At 42.4% G+C, this 21,093-nt stretch overlaps 1 protein-coding gene across 1 annotated transcript in view; it reads right to left on the bottom strand.

Annotated features, from left to right (window-relative positions):
- The window catches only part of Enthd1 (ENTH domain containing 1), a 109,171-nt gene that overhangs the window by 55,270 nt on the left and 32,808 nt on the right, over positions 1 to 21,093 (bottom strand). The window contains exons 3-4 of the mRNA XM_057792418.1: positions 9,996 to 10,114; positions 2,177 to 2,300 (exon numbers count right to left, since the gene is read on the bottom strand). Of these exons, the coding sequence (XP_057648401.1) occupies positions 2,177 to 2,300; positions 9,996 to 10,114 (243 nt within the window). The remainder of the gene's footprint in view (positions 1 to 2,176; positions 2,301 to 9,995; positions 10,115 to 21,093) is intronic.

The following is a 21,093-nucleotide window of genomic DNA, read 5'->3' as shown; positions in this document are numbered from 1 at the left end:
CTCTAGATTTTTTTCCTCTGGCTTCAAAACCCTTTTCCCCCAAGAACCTTGACGCAATAAAGAAATTACAAGGGGGTGTTGGAGAGATGGCTCAGAGGGTAAGAGCACTGATTGCTTTCCCAGAGGTTCTGAGTTCAATTCCCAGCAACCACATGGTGGCTCACAACCATCTGTAATGGGATCTAGCACTGTCTCTGGCACAAGTGTATATATAATAAATAAATATTTTTTTCTTAAAAAAAGAAATTACAAGGGCTACTTCTCATTGGTCATAAGCACATTCCTAGGGTAAGTGATAAGGAGTTGAGCCATTGCCATGGCAACACAAGGGTTTCAAGGTTTCAGCAGTAAAACTGTAACCAGATTTGGGCTGGGGGGCACAGTGCTCAATAGCAAACTTTGAGACATGGGTCTTTTGTTAGCAGACTAGCAAGTGAAGATCTGGCATGCTTCTCTTAGAGTGCTTTGTGTAGCAACCTAGGTTGAAAATCTGTGACTCCAACCTTGTGCACAGCTGTAAAGTTTTAAACTTATGATCCATTTACAAAAAGCCTCTAGTCTAACTTGAACTTGCTTTGAGGTGAAAGTGAGCTAATTGTGTACAGTTAGTTAGTCTAAGCAAATGAACAAGGCAGGCTTTTAAGTGTCCACAGCCCTTGTGGGACAAATAGATCTAGTTATAAAGCATGTCCCAGCATATATTCTATACACCAAAATTATGGAAATAAATGAAAAGCCATCTTCCTAAACATCCACAGATATGTGTGCCCATAAGATTGGGATGCAATCATGAGATTACATATACACATCACATGAAAATGCATGGTAGTGAGGAGATATCATAGCTGTTATTGCACAAGGGAAATTACAGAGGAAAGCAACAGTTTTCAGAGTCAGTGGTCTGCAAGCCTTGCTGACAGGGTACCCATCAGGGAATACTTCCTCTGCTGGGCTGACATCTGAATTATCAATTGCTATATGATGTAATTGTGTCACAATAGCTCGTGATAAATGCTCCTGATAGACGTCTCATTCATATCTTGGTGAAGGATGGTTCACCCTACTTGCTGAGCAAACCTAGAGGAAAGCCTATTGCAGCCAGGATGCAGTGTGGTGTAGAGTGTGCATTTAGCATGTATGCCATGAGGCCTGGGTTCCATCTTCAGCTCCAAAGTATATCACAAACTGGGACTTCATGTAGAGCAGGACTGGAGGGAACAGTTCAACCAGAGCCAGAACACAGGGTCCTGACAGCAGCAGAGCCTAGATGAGACCCAATATTGTCATTTATTGGAGGTGACTTTGGTGTCATTTTGTGTATTTATCCTGTGCCCTTTCCTCCAGGTTTTTTGAGACAGCGTCTTACACTGCAGTCCAGGTTGGCATGGATGTGGCTGGCATTAAGTTTGTTGCAATCCTTCTGTCTCACCATGCTGAGTGGCGGGATTGCAAATGTGAGACACCACACCCAGATCTATACTGTTGCCCTTTTCTAATGTCAATTATTCACAAGATGATTAAGTAAGCTGTGGCAATGAGGCTGGCTGTGCATTATGCTTATGCACATTTTCATTTAATGCCTGTTTTAGAAGGCGCTCCCTCATTAAACTTCATCAAAAATAAATTACACTAAAATCATACTGAAATTGGGCTGGAGAGATGGCTCAAGAGTTAAGAGCACTGGCTGCTCTTACAGAGGACACAGGCTCAATACCCAGCACCCAAATGGTGGCTCACAGCTGTCTATAATGCCAGTTCCAGAGGATTTGCTACCCTCTTCTGACCTCCATGGCACAAAGGCACACATGTGGAACACAGACAAATATGCATGCAAAATACTCATACATATTAAAAAGTAATAAAAATAAATCTTTTTTAAGAACAGAAAATTAGTTCTGCTCTCTAAAGCTTTCGAAAAAGTTCAAGGTTTACAGTTAATTTTTAGACAAAATGAAAAAGAAATGAAAGAAACAAAAGTCAGTGAAGCAAGTGACTGACAAACTGGGAGCCTAAGGCCATGGCTGGATAGATTTATCATACAGTCCTGTCCCGATTACCAGCAACAAACCAAGTCAACTGTTGCTATATTTCAAAATCAAATCTTATTTGTGCAGACTTCCCTTCTAGAGCATCTTACACGTGTTTCTGGAGAAACTTCTGTCCATAACCAAATTACCTGTATCCCAGAGGTTGCAGACTTCCGCTTCCCCTTCTGACATCCAGGAAGTAGGAGAGGTGATGGAAGGAGGTATCGCAGGCAAAAGTTGCTTAGGATACTCGTCATGCAATAATGTTAGGTCCTGACCGAAACAAGAAAGAATACATACATTGAAAACCACAAGCTGCATCAGAGAGATGGTTCAGCCATTAAGGAAAGGCTGGAGCTCAGTTCCAGCATGTGCATCCAACAGTTTGCAACTGCCTGTTGCTCCAGCTCCAGGAGATCTGATGCCTCTGGCTTTGGAAGGTACTGCACTCACGTGCACATACCCAGACATATGATCAAAAGAAAATCAGGTGTATTGGCTAGTTTTATGTCAACTTGATACAAGTTATAGTCACTGGCGAGGAGGGAGCCTCAATTGAGTAAATGCTTCCATAAGATCAGGCTGTAGGCAACTCGGTAGGGCATTTTTAAAATCAGTGATTGATGGGGGAGGGCCCAGCCCATTGTGGGTGGAGCCATCCCTGGGCTGGTGGGTCCCGTCATCTTCTCCCCACTCCCCTCCCATTTATAAGAAAGCAGGCTGAGCAAGCCAGGTGGAGCAAGCCAATAAGTAGCATAGTCCATAGCCTCTGCCTCAGCTCCTGTCTCCAGGTTCCTGCCCTCAGTGCTTTGAGGATAACTATTACATGGAACTGTGAGTGAAATAAACTCTTTCTTCCCCAAGTGGCTTTAAGTCATGGTGTTTCATCATAGCAACAGTAACCCTAACTAGGACATCACGTGTTTGGGATCTGACATGATTTCAGCCAGAGACACAGCATTTCTATCCCAGGCTCCTACAAATCTGTTTGGCCTGTCTGTTCTTTTGACATTTAAAGTGTGTTATATAAATGGGACCACACACTGTGCAACCCTTTAGGACTGGCTCTTTTCATCTAGCGCAGTTCCCTGAGATTCACCCAAGCTGTTGTGTACACCAAAAGTTCCTTCCTCTTCCCTGCTGAGTGCACACCAGACACTGATGTTTAACCCATTCAAATACATCTGGTTCTTTTTAGATTTGGGCTGTTATAGATAAAATTTCTGGGTGCAGGTTTTTATATGCTATAAGTAAATTTCCATGTCTATGAGATATTATGGGTACCATTGTTGGGGTATATGGATGTGCATTCAGGTTTTGTTGTTTTTGAGACAAGATCTCACTATGTAGCCCTGGCGGGCCTAGAACTCACAGAGATCCATCTGCCTCTGCCTCCTGAGTTAGGGATTAACTGTACCTAGCACAGACACCTATTCAGTTGGTTTTTTTTTTTTTTTAAGATTTATTTATTGGGCTGGAGAGATGGCTCAGTGGTTAAGAGCATTGCCTGCTCTTCCAAAGGTCCTGAGTTCAATTCCCGGCAACCACATGGTGGCTCACAACCATGTGTAATGAGGTCTGGTGCCCTCTTCTGGCCTGCAGACATACACACAGACAGAATATTGTATACATAATAAATAAATAAATTAAAAAAGATTTATTTATTTATTGTGTATGAATGTTTAGCCTGCATGTGTATCTATGAACCATTGTATCTCTTGTGCCCAATGAAGCCAGAAGAGGGTATTGAATCCCTTGGAACTGGACTTACAGGTGGTTGTGAACTGCCATGTGGGTGCTGAGAACCACACCTGGGTCCTCTACAAAAACAGGAAGTGTTTTTAACCACAAGCCCTATCTCCCCATATTGTATTCCATTTTATAAGACACTACCAGTTGTAGGGTGACTTCACCTTTTTAAATTCCTACCAGCAAAACAGAAGCAGTCTGATCCCTCCACATCCTAAACAGCATGTGGTACTGTCACTGTTTCTGGTTCAGCCATTCTGAGAGTTCACTGTGTGTGCCTCCAGGCTAACAATGCTGGCCATCTCTCCCAGCATCTCTTTACTATCCATATTTGCTGAAATAATATTCATTTTATTTGCCCACCATCTGGCTTCAAGTTTGCTAAGTTCTTCCATAAATGGGCGCTGGATTCTATCAAGTGAAATTATCTTATGATTTTTCTTTAGCTTGCTAACAAGACAAATTACAAGAGCACAGACTGACATGTTACCAGCTCAAGTAAAGCCTATCAGACTATGAGAATCTCTTCTGTTTTGTATCTGTATCTTCTTTTTTTCCATGCAAAGGCTATAAAAGATAATGCAAACAGAGTGTATCCATGGTTACCTGTTGGATTTTGCACACATTAAACTCATCATCATTTCAGAGCAAAAATACTAACATCACAGAAGAAAACCCCCAAATGAATGCAAGATACATTAATTTCATTTTATATTTTAGTAGTTACGTTTTATAATGATACAAAGCTTTCCAGGTTCTCAACGGCAAAAATCTACACATAGTTGTGTGTGTGTGTTTAAATCTATGTCCTTCATTGATGAGAAAATGTGGTATCTGGTATCTGAATCTGGCTTATTTCACCATGATTTTCATGGCAGTTTTATTCATGATGAACAAAACTTGGAAGCAAGCTTTGGTAGATAAATGGATGAATCAGTAGAATGTCATTTAGTGCTAAAAAGAAATGCAAACTTCTACATCGTTAACCATTTTCATTGAGTTGTGTGTGTGTGCAAGAACACATGTCTATGCACAAGCATTTGAAGGTTGGAGGATCACTTGGGATGCCCTCTTTCCCTTTATTCTCTTGAGACAAGGTCTCTCCACACTGAACCTTGAGCTCGCTGTGGTATGTAGTAATACTCTTGTCTCTGCCCTCCTTGTCCCCGTCCCTCCATTCAGCACTGCAGTCACAGATGCTCATGGTCACACACACTTTCTTGATGTGGGTCCTCAGGCTCTGAACTCAGGTCCTCATGCCTGCACAGCAAGTGCTCTCACTGACTGGGCCATCTCTTCAGCCGCACAAATAAAATTCTTAGCAGAACAGAGCTTTCAAAAGTATAGCAGGGCTCACCAGAGTATTACTTTCAAAACTAAGGAACCATTTTATGTTTATAATTGACACTGCTCTGTTTTCTTTCTTCAGACTCTCCATAGTTTTTATCATTAAATTTGATAATAAGGTTATTTGTAGCTTTTATTACCTCAAAAACTAAAACAAAAATAAAACAAAAACAAAACAAAACCCCAAAAACCTTTCTTTGCTGCCCAAGGACACTGGATGAAAAAAAAAAAAAACAATCAAGGCTGCATTTGGGGGGGAGGAGGGTTGCAGCTGTTTCCATAGCAACTGATAGGGATGTTGTGAAGTGGTTCACACAAAAGTAAAGCTGACCAAAACCTTCTATGTCGCTGTGAGTTGCTAAATCAATAGTGATGGACGATAAATGTCTGTTCGCTGCTTCCACGAAGTATTTTGCAAAATGAAAAATATACAGATTTTGCCCTTTGGTTTATTTCTGTGCAATTTGTCCTATTTGCAGAAATTTGAACTTATCAGAGTTGTTAGATAAGTGGAAATTATGCTTAATCTAATTATGTTTGTTCATCATTCCCATCTCTGCTACATTATTGCTTCTGCTTAAAAGTCCATTTAATGGCTATATTTGTGCTTTTATTATTATTTTTTAGAGAAAATACTCACTGCAAAACACCAAACAACATGAATGGTCAAGAATAGAGAACTAAGTTCCTGCCCATTCCTTCAAAGGCGGTGCTGAGTGTTGGGTGCCTCTCCTGGGGCAGCTGGTGGAAGCTAAATGGAGTCACTATATATGTCCGTGTGTGTGTGTGTGTGTGTGTGTGTATGTATGCATGCATGCATGTATGTATTGCCCTCTACCTTGTTCGTATGTATGTATGTACGTATGTATGTATGCAGGCATGTATGGATTACTCTCTAACCTGCCCAGGAGCAAGCAATCTACTACCTTGTCCCTTCTACATAATAAATATAATAATTCATCATGTGCTGTCCCCACAAAGGCTTCTTTCACTGAAGTACATATTACAAATGTGCTTCTTTCAAGACAAGTTGAGCTGTGTTCCTGATGTGTAAATTAATTTAATCATCCCCTACTGGTAATCATTTCAAGATTTTTCTTGTTTCTGTCTATTAAAATTGCTGCAATAAAAAGCTTCATACAGCCACCTTTTCAAGCTGTATGTTCATAGTGGCATCGCTGAGTACTCACATGGGCTTGTTTTGAGTGTGAACGGTGCCAAATTGTGCTCTCAGAAGTGGCACCTGCTTGGATCCAGCAGCGTGTTGGAGAGACTCTTCCTCTCAGTGCAAATACAGGTTGGTAGCAATTAAACATTTTTTCCATCAGTGGTAAAGGCATACAATTTTGTTTTACCTAATTACATATGAGACTGAGTAAGATTTTGTGAGGTATTTCACCCTTTCAGGTGCATATGTTTGGTGCTGTAGATTGGATTCAGGGCCTTAAGTACATAAAGCACTCTCTGCCACTTAGCTGCAGCCCCAACCCCCCCCCCCCCCCCCCGCTTATCAACTTCTTAAAGAAATTTAATGTATTAATTACTCATTTTTGGGGTGTAGGGGAGGGGACACACATGCCACAGTTCATACACAGACATCAGAGCACAACTTGTGGGAGTCGGTTTTCTCTTCTTCCACTACATGGGTCCCCGGGATTGGACTCAGGTCCACAGGATTGGCAGCAAGTGCCTTCACCCGCAGAGCCATCCTGACTGTCCTCTTTATCAATTTATAAACCGATGATACATTTAAAAAGTATATCATTAACAGCTTAGTGTTCATTTTTAGTTTTTAACTTCTTAAGAATTTCTACTTTATCTTTTTACCTTATAGAAGTCTTAACTTATTTATTTATTTTTTTTTGATTTTTCGAGACAGGGTTTCTTCGTAACTTTTGGTTCCTGTCCCGGAACTAGCTCTTATAGACCAGGCTGGCCTCGAACTCACAGAGATTCACCTGTCTCTGCCTCCCGAGTGCTGGGATTAAAGGCGTGCGCCACCACCGCCCGGCTAGAAGTCTTAACTTTTGTGTAGCTAATCAGCTCACCAATTCCATTATTACTCTTGGAGCTTCATTATTCTCAGAAATATTTGTCTTACTTGAAGACTTTATAAAAAGTCTCCTCTAAGAAAGCAGAATATGTTTCAGCGCTGTTTTGGCTTTACAGACTAATTGAGCACAGGGTACCGGTTTCTCGGTGCACACTGTCCATCTTACCTGTAGCGTTACTGTAGGCATGGTCCCTGAATGATAGGTTGGTGCAGCAGACTGCAGACACATACTCACTCAGGTTTGTAGTTAGCACTGAACATACCCCTGCTGCCATTCATGCTTTGGGTTCTGGCAAAGATCTAATGACACATGCTGATCATTATTGTATAGAGGTTTCCCCAAAAGCCCTCCCTGAGCTGCCAATAGACCCTTCCTGCACCCCAGAGACTCCAATCCTTGTACTCTCCGAGTCTGCCCTTCCCAGACCCCTCTTGCTGGATTCCTGTGGTACATACATTGTCAATGACTTCTTGCACTTAGTAATGGGCATTAAAGTTCCCTCCATGCCTTTATGGATTACTGACTCGTTTCTTTTTATTTCATTTTAATTTTTCCACTATTTTTATTAGAAGACTTAAGTTTACGTAATGAAAACTAATGAAACATGAACAGAACCAAATAAAAATGAAACTTAGGGCTGGAGCAGTGGCTCAGTGCAAGAGCACTTGTTACACAGGTGTGAGGACCCGAGTTCAGATCCCCAGCACCCATGTTAAAAAAAAAAGTTGGATGTGACCATGCGCATCAGCTGTTCTTCCACAGGATCAGAGTTCAGTTCCCAGGATCCACATCTGTTGGCTTAACAACTGTCTGTAACTCCAGTTCCAGGGATCTAACACCTCTGACCTCCAAGGCACTGCACACAGGAGACATTCACTCATATAGGCATACACAGCCATATAAATAAATCTCTAAAAATAGATTCTAAAATAATTTTGTCTCTTTTAAGACAATTTACTCTCGATTGTGGAAAGAGAATAGTTAACGAGGTTTGTATTTGAGTTTTTTCAGAGATATTTCAAAGGCACCTCACTCTGCCTGAGCCCTGGACATGACTCCCTTCTGCACGGGGAAACAAGGGGCTGGCTGGTCATTTAGATGAGCCCCTCCAGGAAGTTCACTGCAACAGTTAGCTTTACTGTTGGGCGTGCTAGAGTTTGTCTTCTGCTACAAGAACAGCTAGAGAAGACATATCGGACTGCACTGAATGGCCTGGTGTAACAGGAGGCCATGCTTGTCAGGAAGTTGATGGGATATTGTTAACACACAATCATGTCTTAGAAAGTTAAAGCTCAGGTTCTAGAACAATCCCTGTGTAAACAGCTACCATCTTCTCACTGACACAAAATATGGTACTATATAAACCAGTGAGTGAGGGCGCCTCTAAAACCAGACAAAAGTGTCAGGACCTAAAGGCTGATATAAGAAATCAGGTGGCATTTGATGTCTCTGGTCCTACTGCATAGAGGGACATTCAAGTCTGTTCTACTGAAAAGCTATCAGTGATCAAAGAAAGAGTAAATTTTAAAATCATTTCACCTCATGTCTTATCTTTTAAAATGATCTAGTTTTATTTTTAAAAAATCTGTAAGTTGTACATTAAAGGACAGTAAAATTGAACTATATGAATCCCTTTTCAAAGTCGTAGGAAAGCCATTAAATTCAGTACCTAAAAGGGCTGAGGAAAGAGTCAAGATTCCAAACCCCCTTCCCAAGAAATGCAGTAGATGGTCAAGGAGCCGCATTCATAGGAAAAGAAGAGCGGGCAGCACACTGGATCTCTGTTCATACAGGAAGGAGGCAGGAGACACCTGAGGGGACGAGAGGACACACACTTCCCCAGCAGCTGGTCACATGACGGGACACACTGACCTGCTCCACAGAACAGATGGGCAGTGTCTCTGACATCGGTGGAAGAGGGGACCTCAACCTGCTAGTGTAGGTCCTGCAGTTGGCACTGCAGATGGCAGGAGCGGCAAATGAGGACCTGTTAATCAGGGAGGCCAAGAGGGACTCTAGACCTACATACACATGCACGCACGCACACACACACACATGTACACATGACCCATGCAAGAAAAGCTTATGATCCAATAGTCTAAAATCAAAAAATTCACTCTTGACAAAATGAAAATAGACAGATCTAAAAAAATCAGAATAAAATACGTGCAGATGCTGCGAAAGGACAATGGAGAGGACAGTCAGTGACGGAGAAGCAGGGGCTGCTGTTGTGTCTGCTATCCCAGCCTTCCCCGCTCTAAGTGCCGCATGTTTCTATAGGACTTTTCCACCTAACATCTGTCTCTGTGCTTCCATCAAGTCCGGGGAAACTCTTTAGTACTATGATTACCACTTAGAGAAAAGTGCACAAGAACAGAACTAAGTGAGGGTGAGTGAACAGAAGTGATCCGAGGGACTGGGAGAGAAGGCAGACGCTGAAATGGAAACAACTCCCAGGGCAGGGACAGTTATAGGCACCAACAAATGAAAGACACATGGACTGGAAGACAGTCTAAAATGCAGCAGGAATGATGGAAGACAAAAAATAATTGACAGATTAAATAGTCCAAATGCATTATTAGTAGATACTAAGCAGAAAGAATTCCAAAGCAATAGAAAAAAATAAACAGCACAAACTAAAAGAAAACTCAACATGATTTTGCCTTGTTGATATTTAAAACCCCTAATAACATAAAACGCTGATGTCAAGATGCATCTTTCAGCACATAACCCGCAGAGTTGCGAAGGAACACACTCAGGTTTTAATGCACGTGCTTGGTTACCTGGCACAGTGGCAAAGGGAACTGGAGCATCTCACCTCTGTTGATTTCCATGTCTTCATCCTGAGCAGAGGAGAGTCCTTGAACAGGGAGGGCTCAGCAGGCGAGGGGACATCCTGGCACTGCTCCAGCCTCAGTCTTGCCTTGGAGGTGTTTTCTGCCAACAACATAAACTGTCAACAAAGCTTTAGTTTGGAAAAAATGTATTATTTTTGTATTTGTATATAACTTTAATTACTTTTGAAAATTAATTCCACCTATTAAATTCACATCACACACCAATATCTACCTCTAAGGATGCACTACTTCACAGCACTGGCAAGCCTAGAGGGGTTCAAAATCTACAGTGTGAAGTATGGTCCTGTCTCATCTCAGCAATTATGTTATAGTTTTATTATCTCAAGTATTTTGAAAATAATGTAAAATGTAGTGGTAATTATAGTAGCACACAGTATCATACAACAAACCAGAACTTACAAAGTCTATTCAGTGAGAATCTTAGAATCGCAAGAATGATGACAATAAGTATTATAATATTTAAGGATTCTTAATACTGAAAGGTAAATCTCATGTGTTTTGTGTAGGAGGAACAGATCATAAATGTATAAATTATTTAAGGAGGCAAATAAATCTTTAATGTAAAACAAAAAATAAGCATAAAAGAGAAACTATACCAAAGAAGATAAACTGGTATGTCTGCTTATGTTTATTACATTTGGCATATTTTGTCTACGGCCATACCACCATGAATGCGCCCCATCTCGTCTGATCTCGGAAGCTAAGCAGGGTCGGGCCTGGTTAGTACTTGGATGGAAGACATTTGGCATATTTTTCAGTCTTAATATCCTTCATCTTCCTAGATTAGTTACTGTCTATTAGTACGAGCTCTAATGGTAAAACTTTAGGCCAGGACTCAGCTCAGTTGTATAGCATTTACTCAGCACACATACCTCTAAAAAGTATTAATGATACTCTATCTTGGGATGCTGTGGTAGACAATAAGAGGTATAAGACCACTGTCTTCATGTTGGTGTCTGTACACTTGTGAGGAGCCTAAGTACTCCCGGGGCCTAAGATCACACTGACCTTTTTAAAGGAATCAATTTCCAGCTCTGCAACATCTGCAGATCTTTCTTCCAAAAGCTCATCTGCCTGAGAAGGCTTGGCCAGCTCTTTCCTTTTTGCCATTCATAATTTCCTCTACTCCACAAATCAAAGACTTATCATTCATCCACTTTGTGAACTGGTCTTCTTCCCCAAACATAAGGTACCAATAGTAGGAACAGAAAACAAGCAAGCCACCTCAAGGAGACCTCATTTAGTCAAGACAGGGAAGGCCCAGCATCTTGTCCCAGACATAGTCTTTTCAAAAGCAAAATAATGGCAATATGGGATACTTACGCTGGTCCATACCAGGACACCTGATATTCAGAAAAACTGTATTACACACAGCATGGAGCAGCAGGACAGATGGCCAATTTCATTTAACATTCATGTGCTTTCCATCCTCAGCTATGATCAAACAACACATCCCTCCTAAGGAAGAGTCCCCTGAGAGCAGAGTAATGAAAGCCTGCGTATAAGGGTGGGGGGCAAGAGGGACATCTTTATGTTATCAGTGCAACAATTCACAAGGCTCCAAGCCTGAGCTAGCCACCTTAGGAAAGGGTTTAGGAGTCCCGTGGCAGCATGGTGGTGCACACCTGAAATCCTAGCATTGCGGAGGCACAGGCAGGAGGATCCTGAGTTCAGGGTCAATGTCTGCTACACATAGATTCTAAGGACAGATTGGGCTCTACAAGAAGCCCCCCACTGCAAACAGATGGTAGGCAGGATGACTTAGCGGGTAAAGGCACCACATGTTCTCTGACCTCCACTCACATGCTATGGCATGCATGGGCACACATACACATGCACTTATGCACCCAAAATAAGTAAATAAAAATGTAATTGTAAAGGATATAGAGATTTGAATGTTGTCTTAGTTAGGATTTCTATTGCTGTGTAGACATCATGACTACAGTAACTCTTAAAAGGAAAGCATTTAATTGGGGCTGGCTTACAATTCAGAGGTTTGGTCCATTTTCATCATGGCAGCATGCAGGCAGACATGGTGCTGGAGAAGCAACTGAGAGTTCTATGTCTTGAATCCACAGGCAGCAGAAGGAGATGGTATACCTCACTGGGCATAGCTTAAGCATACGAGACCTTAAAGCCTTCCTCCACAGTAACACACTTCCTCCAACAAGGTCACACCTACTCTCTCACTCCCTAATAGTGTCACTCTCTATGGGCCAAGCATTCAAACACATGAGTCTATGGGGCACATTCCTATTCAAACTACCACAAAAGAAATTGGAGAAATGCTTATATTTATTAGAATAAATAAGGCATTTTATGGAGAAAAGGCCACTTGAAAACCCATTCAATTTATTGTTTTCACAATGAAGGCTGCATTTCTCAAGTAGATTATATGAGAGATATTTCTAAAAATTGCATAAACCAAATCTGTTGTTCTAAAGAACAGAAAACATTTCAAGTATAAACTATAAAATCAGTTTCTGAAAAATGCAACGTCAGTTTCATTTCCCTGCAATTTTTGATTAGGTTAGACAACAAGTGTAATTAATAGTTGATAAAATTTAGTACAGTGGATTTTTGTATTATTCACAGAAATTGAAAAAGTAAATTATTGCTAATGAGTGTTTAGAAAAATCTTTCCCCAAACAATGTGTTCCCAACTCTTTGCTTTCAATAGCATGGAAGAAAGACTCCATCAAGTTACAGTTGACAAGAGATAGGAAATATTTCTATAGTAAGCCACTAGGTAATCGTTGGCACATTAGTTGAAAGGAAATCATAGGACTGATTGACAGTGCTACAATAAAATACCTCTAGTCCTGGCTATGATTTATGTGAACAAGTTTTCACAGCATTTCTATCTATAAAAATCATGAAATAAGATGGATGCAGCGCCGTGCTTACAGTGAGCAATGAGTGGTATTCACGTGGGTGAATGGTCCCTCTTCACTCATAAAAGCATATGCTTCCAATTAAGTTGAATCTTTATGTGTGATAAATACTTATAAGAATGCACTATGAATTCCGTGCTTTTGATAGATTGTGTAGTAGAAGGCAATCTAGCCTGGCATGATGGCTGCATGTCTGTAAGCCTGCACTTGGGCAGAGACAGAATGACTAAGTTTGAAGTCGGCCTGGATATCCAGCATGGGCTCTACGGTGAGATTCTGCTTCAAAACCACAATTTATTCATGTATTTAAAAAGATTTTCAAGCCTGAGAATACATATAAATACATATAAAGATAAGACTCCGTGAGGGTTATGAAATCAAATCTGACTTCCCCGAGAGAAAGGAATGACACAAAGTTTCCACAGTTAAGGACCCCGACCCCGTGTTTTAAGTGAGTGCCTGCAGGTCTCAATCCTAACGGTGCTTACACTCCTTAAGATGTGGGAGAGAGTGGGAGAGCAGCCAGTGGGTAAGAGCATGCACTGCTGTTGCAGAACACTCGAGTTTGATTGTCAGCACTCAGCGCTACACATCAGCCTGTAACTCCAGCTCCAGGGGAACTAAAGCCCTCTTTTGGTCTCCACTAGCACTCACTCATGTGCACAAACCTGCACAGAGACACACAGACAGACATACACATAATTAAAAATAAAAAAGTGACAACATACACGTGGTAAAATTTTCTTCTCTCTCTCTCTTTTGTACTTGACAATGAACTGGGTATTATGCATACTAGGCATGAGCTCTTTGTATTTTATTTTGAGACAGTCTCACTTATAGCTCAGGTTGCCTTGAACTCATGATGCCTCTGCTTCAGCCTCCTAAGTATAGCTGGGATTACAGGTGTCTTAGTTAGGATCTCTACTGCTGTGAAGAGGCACCTCTACCACAGCAACTCTTATGAAGGAAAACATTTAATTGGAGCTAGCTTACAGCTTCAGAGGATTAGTCCATTATCATCATGGTGGGACATGGCAACATGCAGGCAGACGTGGTGCTGGAGAAGAAGCTAAGAGTTCTCCATGATCTCTTGATCTGCAGACAGCAAAAGGAGCCCATGTTCCACACCGGGCATAACATGAGCATCGGAGGCCTCAAAGTCCACCTCCACAGTAACACACTTCCTCCAACAAGGCCACACCCACTCCAACAAAGCCAGACCTCCTAATAATGCCACTCCCTATGGGAGCCATTTTCTTTCGAACCTCAAGAGGTATATGCCATCATACCAGGCTTGGTTTTCTTTTCTTCTTTTATGTCTACATATAACATGCCAGACTTTAAAGTTATTTACCTTTAAAAAACTTCACATTCAAGCCCCCAAATTTGTGAGAAGTATATAAGTCTGGGATCGTATAAGAAACACACCTTAGAAGCAAGGTCCGCATGAGACAGGCTCTCCCTTCAAGAAGTTCACAGCCTGACAAGAAGTTAAGCCCTGCACACAGACAGGCTTACAGTGAAAAACTGGCTTTCCTAAGTAACTACAGAACATCCTCAAGTAAATTTGAAGGGGTTTTGAGGGATGGTATGCATCCTACAAAATACAGAAGTCAGAAATCCTGTCTGGCAGAAGGAACCTCTTGGACAGAAGGCACAAGGACAGTAGGTGCCAGATCCTGCAGTAACTATGTTTTTAGCTTTTCATTTTGTTGTAACCTTACGTGAAAATGAGTAATTAAAATGGACTTACTTTTACTTGGACATTTTCTAATTAATCTTGGCAAACAGTGGGACTCAGAGCACCCAAGAAACTATAATGATTTCTCCTTCAGTAGTCAGCAGCAGAATTATTTCTGAAATGACATGGGTCTGGGCTTTCACAGCAGAGGGGTCAGGTAATAAGCAGCTCAGAGAGTTCTGAGCAAACTGTAAGAGAAGTCAAGCACAGGACGGCTCACACAGGGGAACCCTCACGCATGTTTTGAGATGCACTGGCCCAGAATCACCCCTCTCGTATCACTTCCATTGCTGTAACCTTGAGGAAAAAAGAAGGAGAAAGGGTTATCTGGCTTACAATTCCAGATCACAGTCCGTCATTAAGAGGAAGTCAAGCAGCTAGTCACATCACAGCCAGGGCTGAGAGAGGAGAAATGAAAGCAGGTGTTGCTTGCTTGTTGCTTGTACAGAGCACGTGTTCTTTACTCTTTCAGAGTTCAAAACCCAGTCCTGCCCACACAAGGGTGGGTCTTTCCTCCTCAATTAACAAGCAAGACAGCCCTGCACAGGCACGCCCACAGGCCTACCTGCTCTAGACAGTCCCTCACCGAGATTCTTCAGTGAGGCGACTCTGGGTTGTGTCAAGGTGACAGTTAAAACTAGGCAACACAATGGCTCAAGTGCGATGAATCTGTCTGCGGACAAGAAAAGCAGTCAGCTGCAGAGAGCCTGTGGACGTGCATGGTCCTCCCTCCTTGCTTGATATCAGACAGCACACACTGAAAGTGAGGTGTGCTCCATTAGATTAGGTGACTATACATGCACTTCGGGATTTCCACAAGTCAAGACTGAAAACGCCACAGGAAGTAATGCCAGGGAGGCATGGAAGATGAGCGGCTCAGGGCTGCAGCTGCAGAACTGTGTGGAGACTATCTGGAGAGGCTGGAGATCCTGTTGAGCCTGCAACACTCAGATAATACCTCAAAGCAGAACTGGTGGGCCCCGTGACAGCTCTTAGGCTAGATATGGAACCAACAGGCTACAAGACATTATCAGCACAACTGTAACCCTGGACTTGAGATGTCCCATAAACCAACAAATCCAAACTGTCTCCTAGTGTTAACAAGCGCTGTCATAGTAGGCCAATAGGGTCCTCTCAGTAAACTTTTATCAGTCACGCTGAGTCATTCTTCAGAACCAGGATGGTGGTATGCACTGCAGTCTAAGGAGGCTGAAAGAGGAGAGCTATGGCCCAGCTCCAGAGGCCATTCTGGGCAACGCAGTAAGACTTAATTAAGAAAAAAGTTTTCATAAAAGATAATATTTTCTACCTTAGAAAACACCCAGGTGCCGAAGCGATGGCTCAGTTGGTAAAGTGCTTGCTATATCCACATGAGGACCTGAGTTGGGATCTCCAGAAACCACATAAAAAGCCAGGTACAGCGGTGTGCACTTAGGAAGCCAGCGTTAGGGAGGCAGAGATGGGAAGGTCCCTGGAGTTCACGAGTCATCCAGCCTAACTGAATCAGCAAGGTCTACGCTCAGCGAGGGACTGCATCTCAAAAACTAAGATAGAGAGTCATTGAGAAAGACACCCCAGATTGATCTCTGGCCTCTACACATGTACATCTTCAAACATATATGCATACACATGAACACACACAAGAGAGAAAGAAGGTGAGGCAAGGCAAGGCAAGTTCAGGGAACTACTGAAGAACCAAGAAGGTATAAAGGTAGTTTCATACTGATGGAGTTTATAATTTTTCAAACTCACACATTTTTGGAATCTTGACTCCAGTTTCTCTCATTGTGTGATCCAGGTTGGCTTCAAACTCACAGCGAATCTTCTGGATTGCAGATGAGCCACCACACTGCTCCATTTCATCTTCTTGGAGCATTATTATACTTGAGTATTCTCACGCAACTGAACTCGCTTTACTTTTTAGAACTTCCATTTTCCTCACAATTTTAAACTCACAGAAAAGGCTCAAGAATGACATGAGGCACTCACGTGTTCACCACCCAAACTCAGCAGCCATCAGCGCTTCTTGCATTTGTTTTCTCCTTTTTCTCTTTCACATCCACCTGCTATTACTATCTTTTGTTTTCTATCTGGAGAGAAAGCTACTGCTGAGTTCCCTAGAAAACACCCTCTAAGATACATGGGTACGGGAGGCAGGACTGGACTAGAGCAAGAGAGGATGCAATAGATCCCCTAGAAGCTGTCAAGCTAGGCTCTCCTCACAGTTACTGTGAAGAAGCAAGAGAGCTGGACCACAGCCCATCAGTACGCACATCCTCAGGAGGGACCATGATGCCAGACAAAGAGACTCTCTCCTGCTATAAGGATTTCCCAGAGAAGGACAGGGATAGGGACCTTAGCCACCAACTTTCCAGCAACTGAGGGAATGAAGCACCATGACCTTGGAGGAAAGGTTCTAGAAGCCCCACTCCAGAGACACCTCTTTTTTTGCTCTGTTGTCCTCCTTCAGGCTATTTATTGTTATAAGAGACAGGGTGTACAAATATATATTTTTTCTTGAAAGGTGAATTTTTAGGGTTTGCTGAGGAAAGACAATTTTTAAGAGTGAGAAAAATAAAAAACAAGAAAAACAGGCATTTAGAAAGATTTTTTTTAAAAAAAATCTAAATGAAGTGGATAGATAAGAAAGGAAGGGCCTACTTTATTACTGGGGATCTTTGGAGAGGGAGTTAAGGCAATTTCATTTCAGCCTTTTGTCCATAAACATATGTGACCCAAGTCACAGCTACCAAGTGGTCTCAAGAATAATGGGAGAATTCACAAACTGTTAAGTGCTCAGTTCCGGAACAAAGAGACAGCTGAGTGAGACTGCAGCAGGGGTCCCCAGTACCCAAGCTGGGGAGTAGCTGAGGGGCTGGACACTTAGTACCTGACATGTGAGAAGCTCAATCCTCAGTAAGCACATGGGAACACACACAGACATGCATACACATGCACGCATACACATAGAGACATGTATGTACACATGCACACACACACACACACACAAGATTTCCATAACGCAACATGCAACACTCAGTGAGATATTTTTAAGACAAAACTTACTTTTAAAAGAAACAAAAGAAAACCCACTGGTGCCTAGTCTGTCATCAGAGAGGCTTCACCCAACATCTGATGGAAACAGAGGCAGAGACCCACTGCCCAACATTAGGTGGATTCGAGGAATCATGTGGGAGAGGGGAAGGAAGGATTAAAGGACCCAGTGGTATCAAGGACACCACAAGAAAACCCACAGAACCAACTAACCTGGGCTCACAGAGCCTGAACCGACAACCAAGGAGCCTGCATGGGACTGACCTAGGCCTTGTATATATGTTATAGTTGTGTAACCAGGTGTGCAACTCCTAAAAGTGAGAGCAGGGACTGTCGCTGATTGTGCTGGCAGCTTTTAGGGCCCACTCCTCCTACCAGATTGCCTCATCCTGCCTTAGTAGAAGAGGAGGTGCCTAGTCTCGCTGCAACTTGATATACCATGGCTGATATTTATGGGATGCCTGGTTATATCTGAAGAGAATCAGTGGAGGAGGAGTGGATGGGGATGGGGGACTGGGAAGAGGGCAATGGGGTGAAACTTTGATTGGAATATAAAAACAAAAACAAGCAAACAAACAAAAAGTAAACAAGAACTTTATATGCAAGTAGACATAATTAAAAGTAACTAACCTTTAAAAGAAAATAAAATGATTGATGGTCAAGGAAAGAAACAAGGCCCAGAATGGCACTCTTCCCCAAACCCTGTATGGGGAGATGCGGTGCTGGGGTCTTGCAGCATGTGGGTGTCTGGAACCTGGAAACTGAAAGGACAGTGTTGCTTTTTCACAATGTCCACCCATTAGAGTGGAAATAGCTAGAGGTGTGTGCAGATGCTGCCACACCCGGAGTAGGAACAACCAGCTTCACACTGAGTTGGCCAGATTATCTAAAGTATGAGGTTATCTTCCTGCCCTGCGGACCCAGGTCACAAATCCCAAGCGGATAGAATGGCAAAACCCTTCACAAGAGACCAAGAAATAAAGTGGAGTCTGGGTGTTCTACAGAAAACATACATGGCCTCAGCTCAGTCTTCCATACTTCTTTCTGCAAAAAAAGAAACACAGTAAGAAATACCCCAAACTCTAACTTGGTGGAGAAACCAAGCTGGTCTCAGATGTGATGGGAAGAATGAAAAAGATGACAGCCAAGTTTATTGTACTGTAGCTGTGTCAGTTCGTCTACCTCATGTGCCAGCTCCACAACAGTCTACATTATCGTCACATCAGGAAGGCCAATTTGCAAGGGAAGGACTTAAACAATATATCCAAGATCACACCAAAACCAGTTCCCGTGGCTCCTGAGCCAGAACTCACAGCCATTAACGTCACTGTCTTCAATAAGCATGTCTGACCTGTAGCCCATGGGCCACGTGCTATGAATGTGGGCCAATGCGTTCGCAGACAACAGTAGCATGCCAAAATGTCAAGAGGTTGGTCATCCTTAATGACTGTAAGTAAATAACCAGGCAGGTAAACAAATGCATCCTCACACAGCAGGAAATGAGAAGGAGAGATGGAGAAGAGAGTGGATAAGGAGCCCAACTGGAGCCATGAAAAAGGAGTGGCTTCAGGGGTCCTGAAGCTGTCGGAAATTACATTCACTCACAATTTCCTCTTATAGCTGTTGTTGCAATCATAACGCTCCAAGGCTGACATCATGAACAGTGCTCTTTGTTTCCTCCACTTCGCTAGAAAAAGTCCTCCGTGCCTATTTTTCTGTCCATCTTGCCCTGCTTTACACCGATTCGTGGGAATTCTTTATGTACTCTGGACGCTAATCCCTCATCAATTATATGTATTAGAAAATTTCTCACAGTCTTCTGATCTCTTTCTCCTCTCTATATGTCAAAATCTACGACAGAAAAATCCACAAAAACCGATCAGAACAGTTGGTGCTGGAACAAACCAGACATATAGACCCATGGATCAGAACAGACTGCTCAGAAATGAATCCACACGCTTACGGTCAGCTGAGCATCAACAGTGCCAAGAACACACGGCAGAAAGAGGACAGATGGGTGCTTCAGTAAGAGGGGCTGGGAAAACAAGATATTCATAGGCAGAACAAAATAAGACCCTGACTTTACTACGGTGCAAAAATCAACACGAGTCAGACTTACATACAAAAGCAGCAGGAAGAAAGCAAGGAGACACTTCCTCACACTGAACTGCTTCTGGGTCTGAGGCCAAAATCAAGGTGTCAGAATTCCTGTCTGAGGACTGAGGAAGAATTACTTCCAAGGTCATTTGGGTTTTGGTGTAATTAAGCTCCTCTTGGCTGAGGGTCCTATTTCCTTGGTCGCTGGTAACTAGGGCCTACTTGCAGCTACTAGAAGCCGCTTACCTTCCTCACCCCTCATCTTCAGAACAGTAGCAGTGTGCTATGTCCTGCTCTGACCTGGAACCTCTCACTTTGTCCTCTGAAAGTGGCTGGAGAAGGCGCTATGTTTCTGAGTGCTGTGATTACATGAAGTCCACCTGAACGACCTGCCACCATGTAATGCAGCAATTACGGGTAATCATCCACAGCTTCTACCCCAGTGGGGAGGTTAGACAGGACACTGTGCTAGCAACAGAATACTGCCTACCACACGGCACACTCGCTAGCTCCATTGTTGTTTATCTACAATCTGTGCTGTCTCCAGGGCTGAGGGCATAGTTCAGAGGTGAGTGCTGTGTAGTATGGATGAGGCCTGGAGTTCAAGTCCCAGAACCACAGAAGAAAAAAAAATAGTTTCTGTCTATCTGGATTGCTCAGTGGGTTAGGGTACATGCCACCAAGCCAGAGTTCCTGAGTTCAATCCCAGGGACTCATGTGGTAGAAGACCCTATTCCCACTTTCTTTATTATGTCTAAAAAGAGTATCTTTCTATCCTAATATTACAGAAAATACATTTTCCAAAATTTTCTTCTAAATACTTCTAAATTTTACTTTTATGCCTTTAGTCCTTTATCTACAATTTTTGTGTGCATGCAAGATTTGAGACAGAAACCTAATCTCATTTTTTTAGTGTGTGTGTAGGGGGGTGTTCTATTATTTATTGAGCAATTCATCCTTCCCTCATAAATCTGAAATTATGTCACTGTCACTTTATTAGGATTGCAAAATGCACAGCTGTTTTCTGGGCACAGTGTTCTATCCCATTCATACACACACCTGCCTGCCTCAATAGCACGCTGTGATTGCCATGTTTCTAGCTTTAGTTAGGAAAGAAGCCCTTCACCTTTCTTTGGGAATATTCAATACTTCTGTTTTGAGACAGGGACTCACTATGGGACTCAAGATCTTCATGCCTCAGTCTCCCAAGCATTGAAATTATAGATTTGATGTGAACTATTATGGACCACAGTGGACTATTATGGACTATTC

This window comes from Chionomys nivalis, chromosome 17, assembly GCF_950005125.1.
Source record: "Chionomys nivalis chromosome 17, mChiNiv1.1, whole genome shotgun sequence".
Lineage (NCBI taxonomy): Eukaryota > Metazoa > Chordata > Mammalia > Rodentia > Cricetidae > Chionomys > Chionomys nivalis.
Note: the sequence above shows the minus strand (reverse complement) of the source record. Positions and strands in the feature narration are given on the sequence as shown.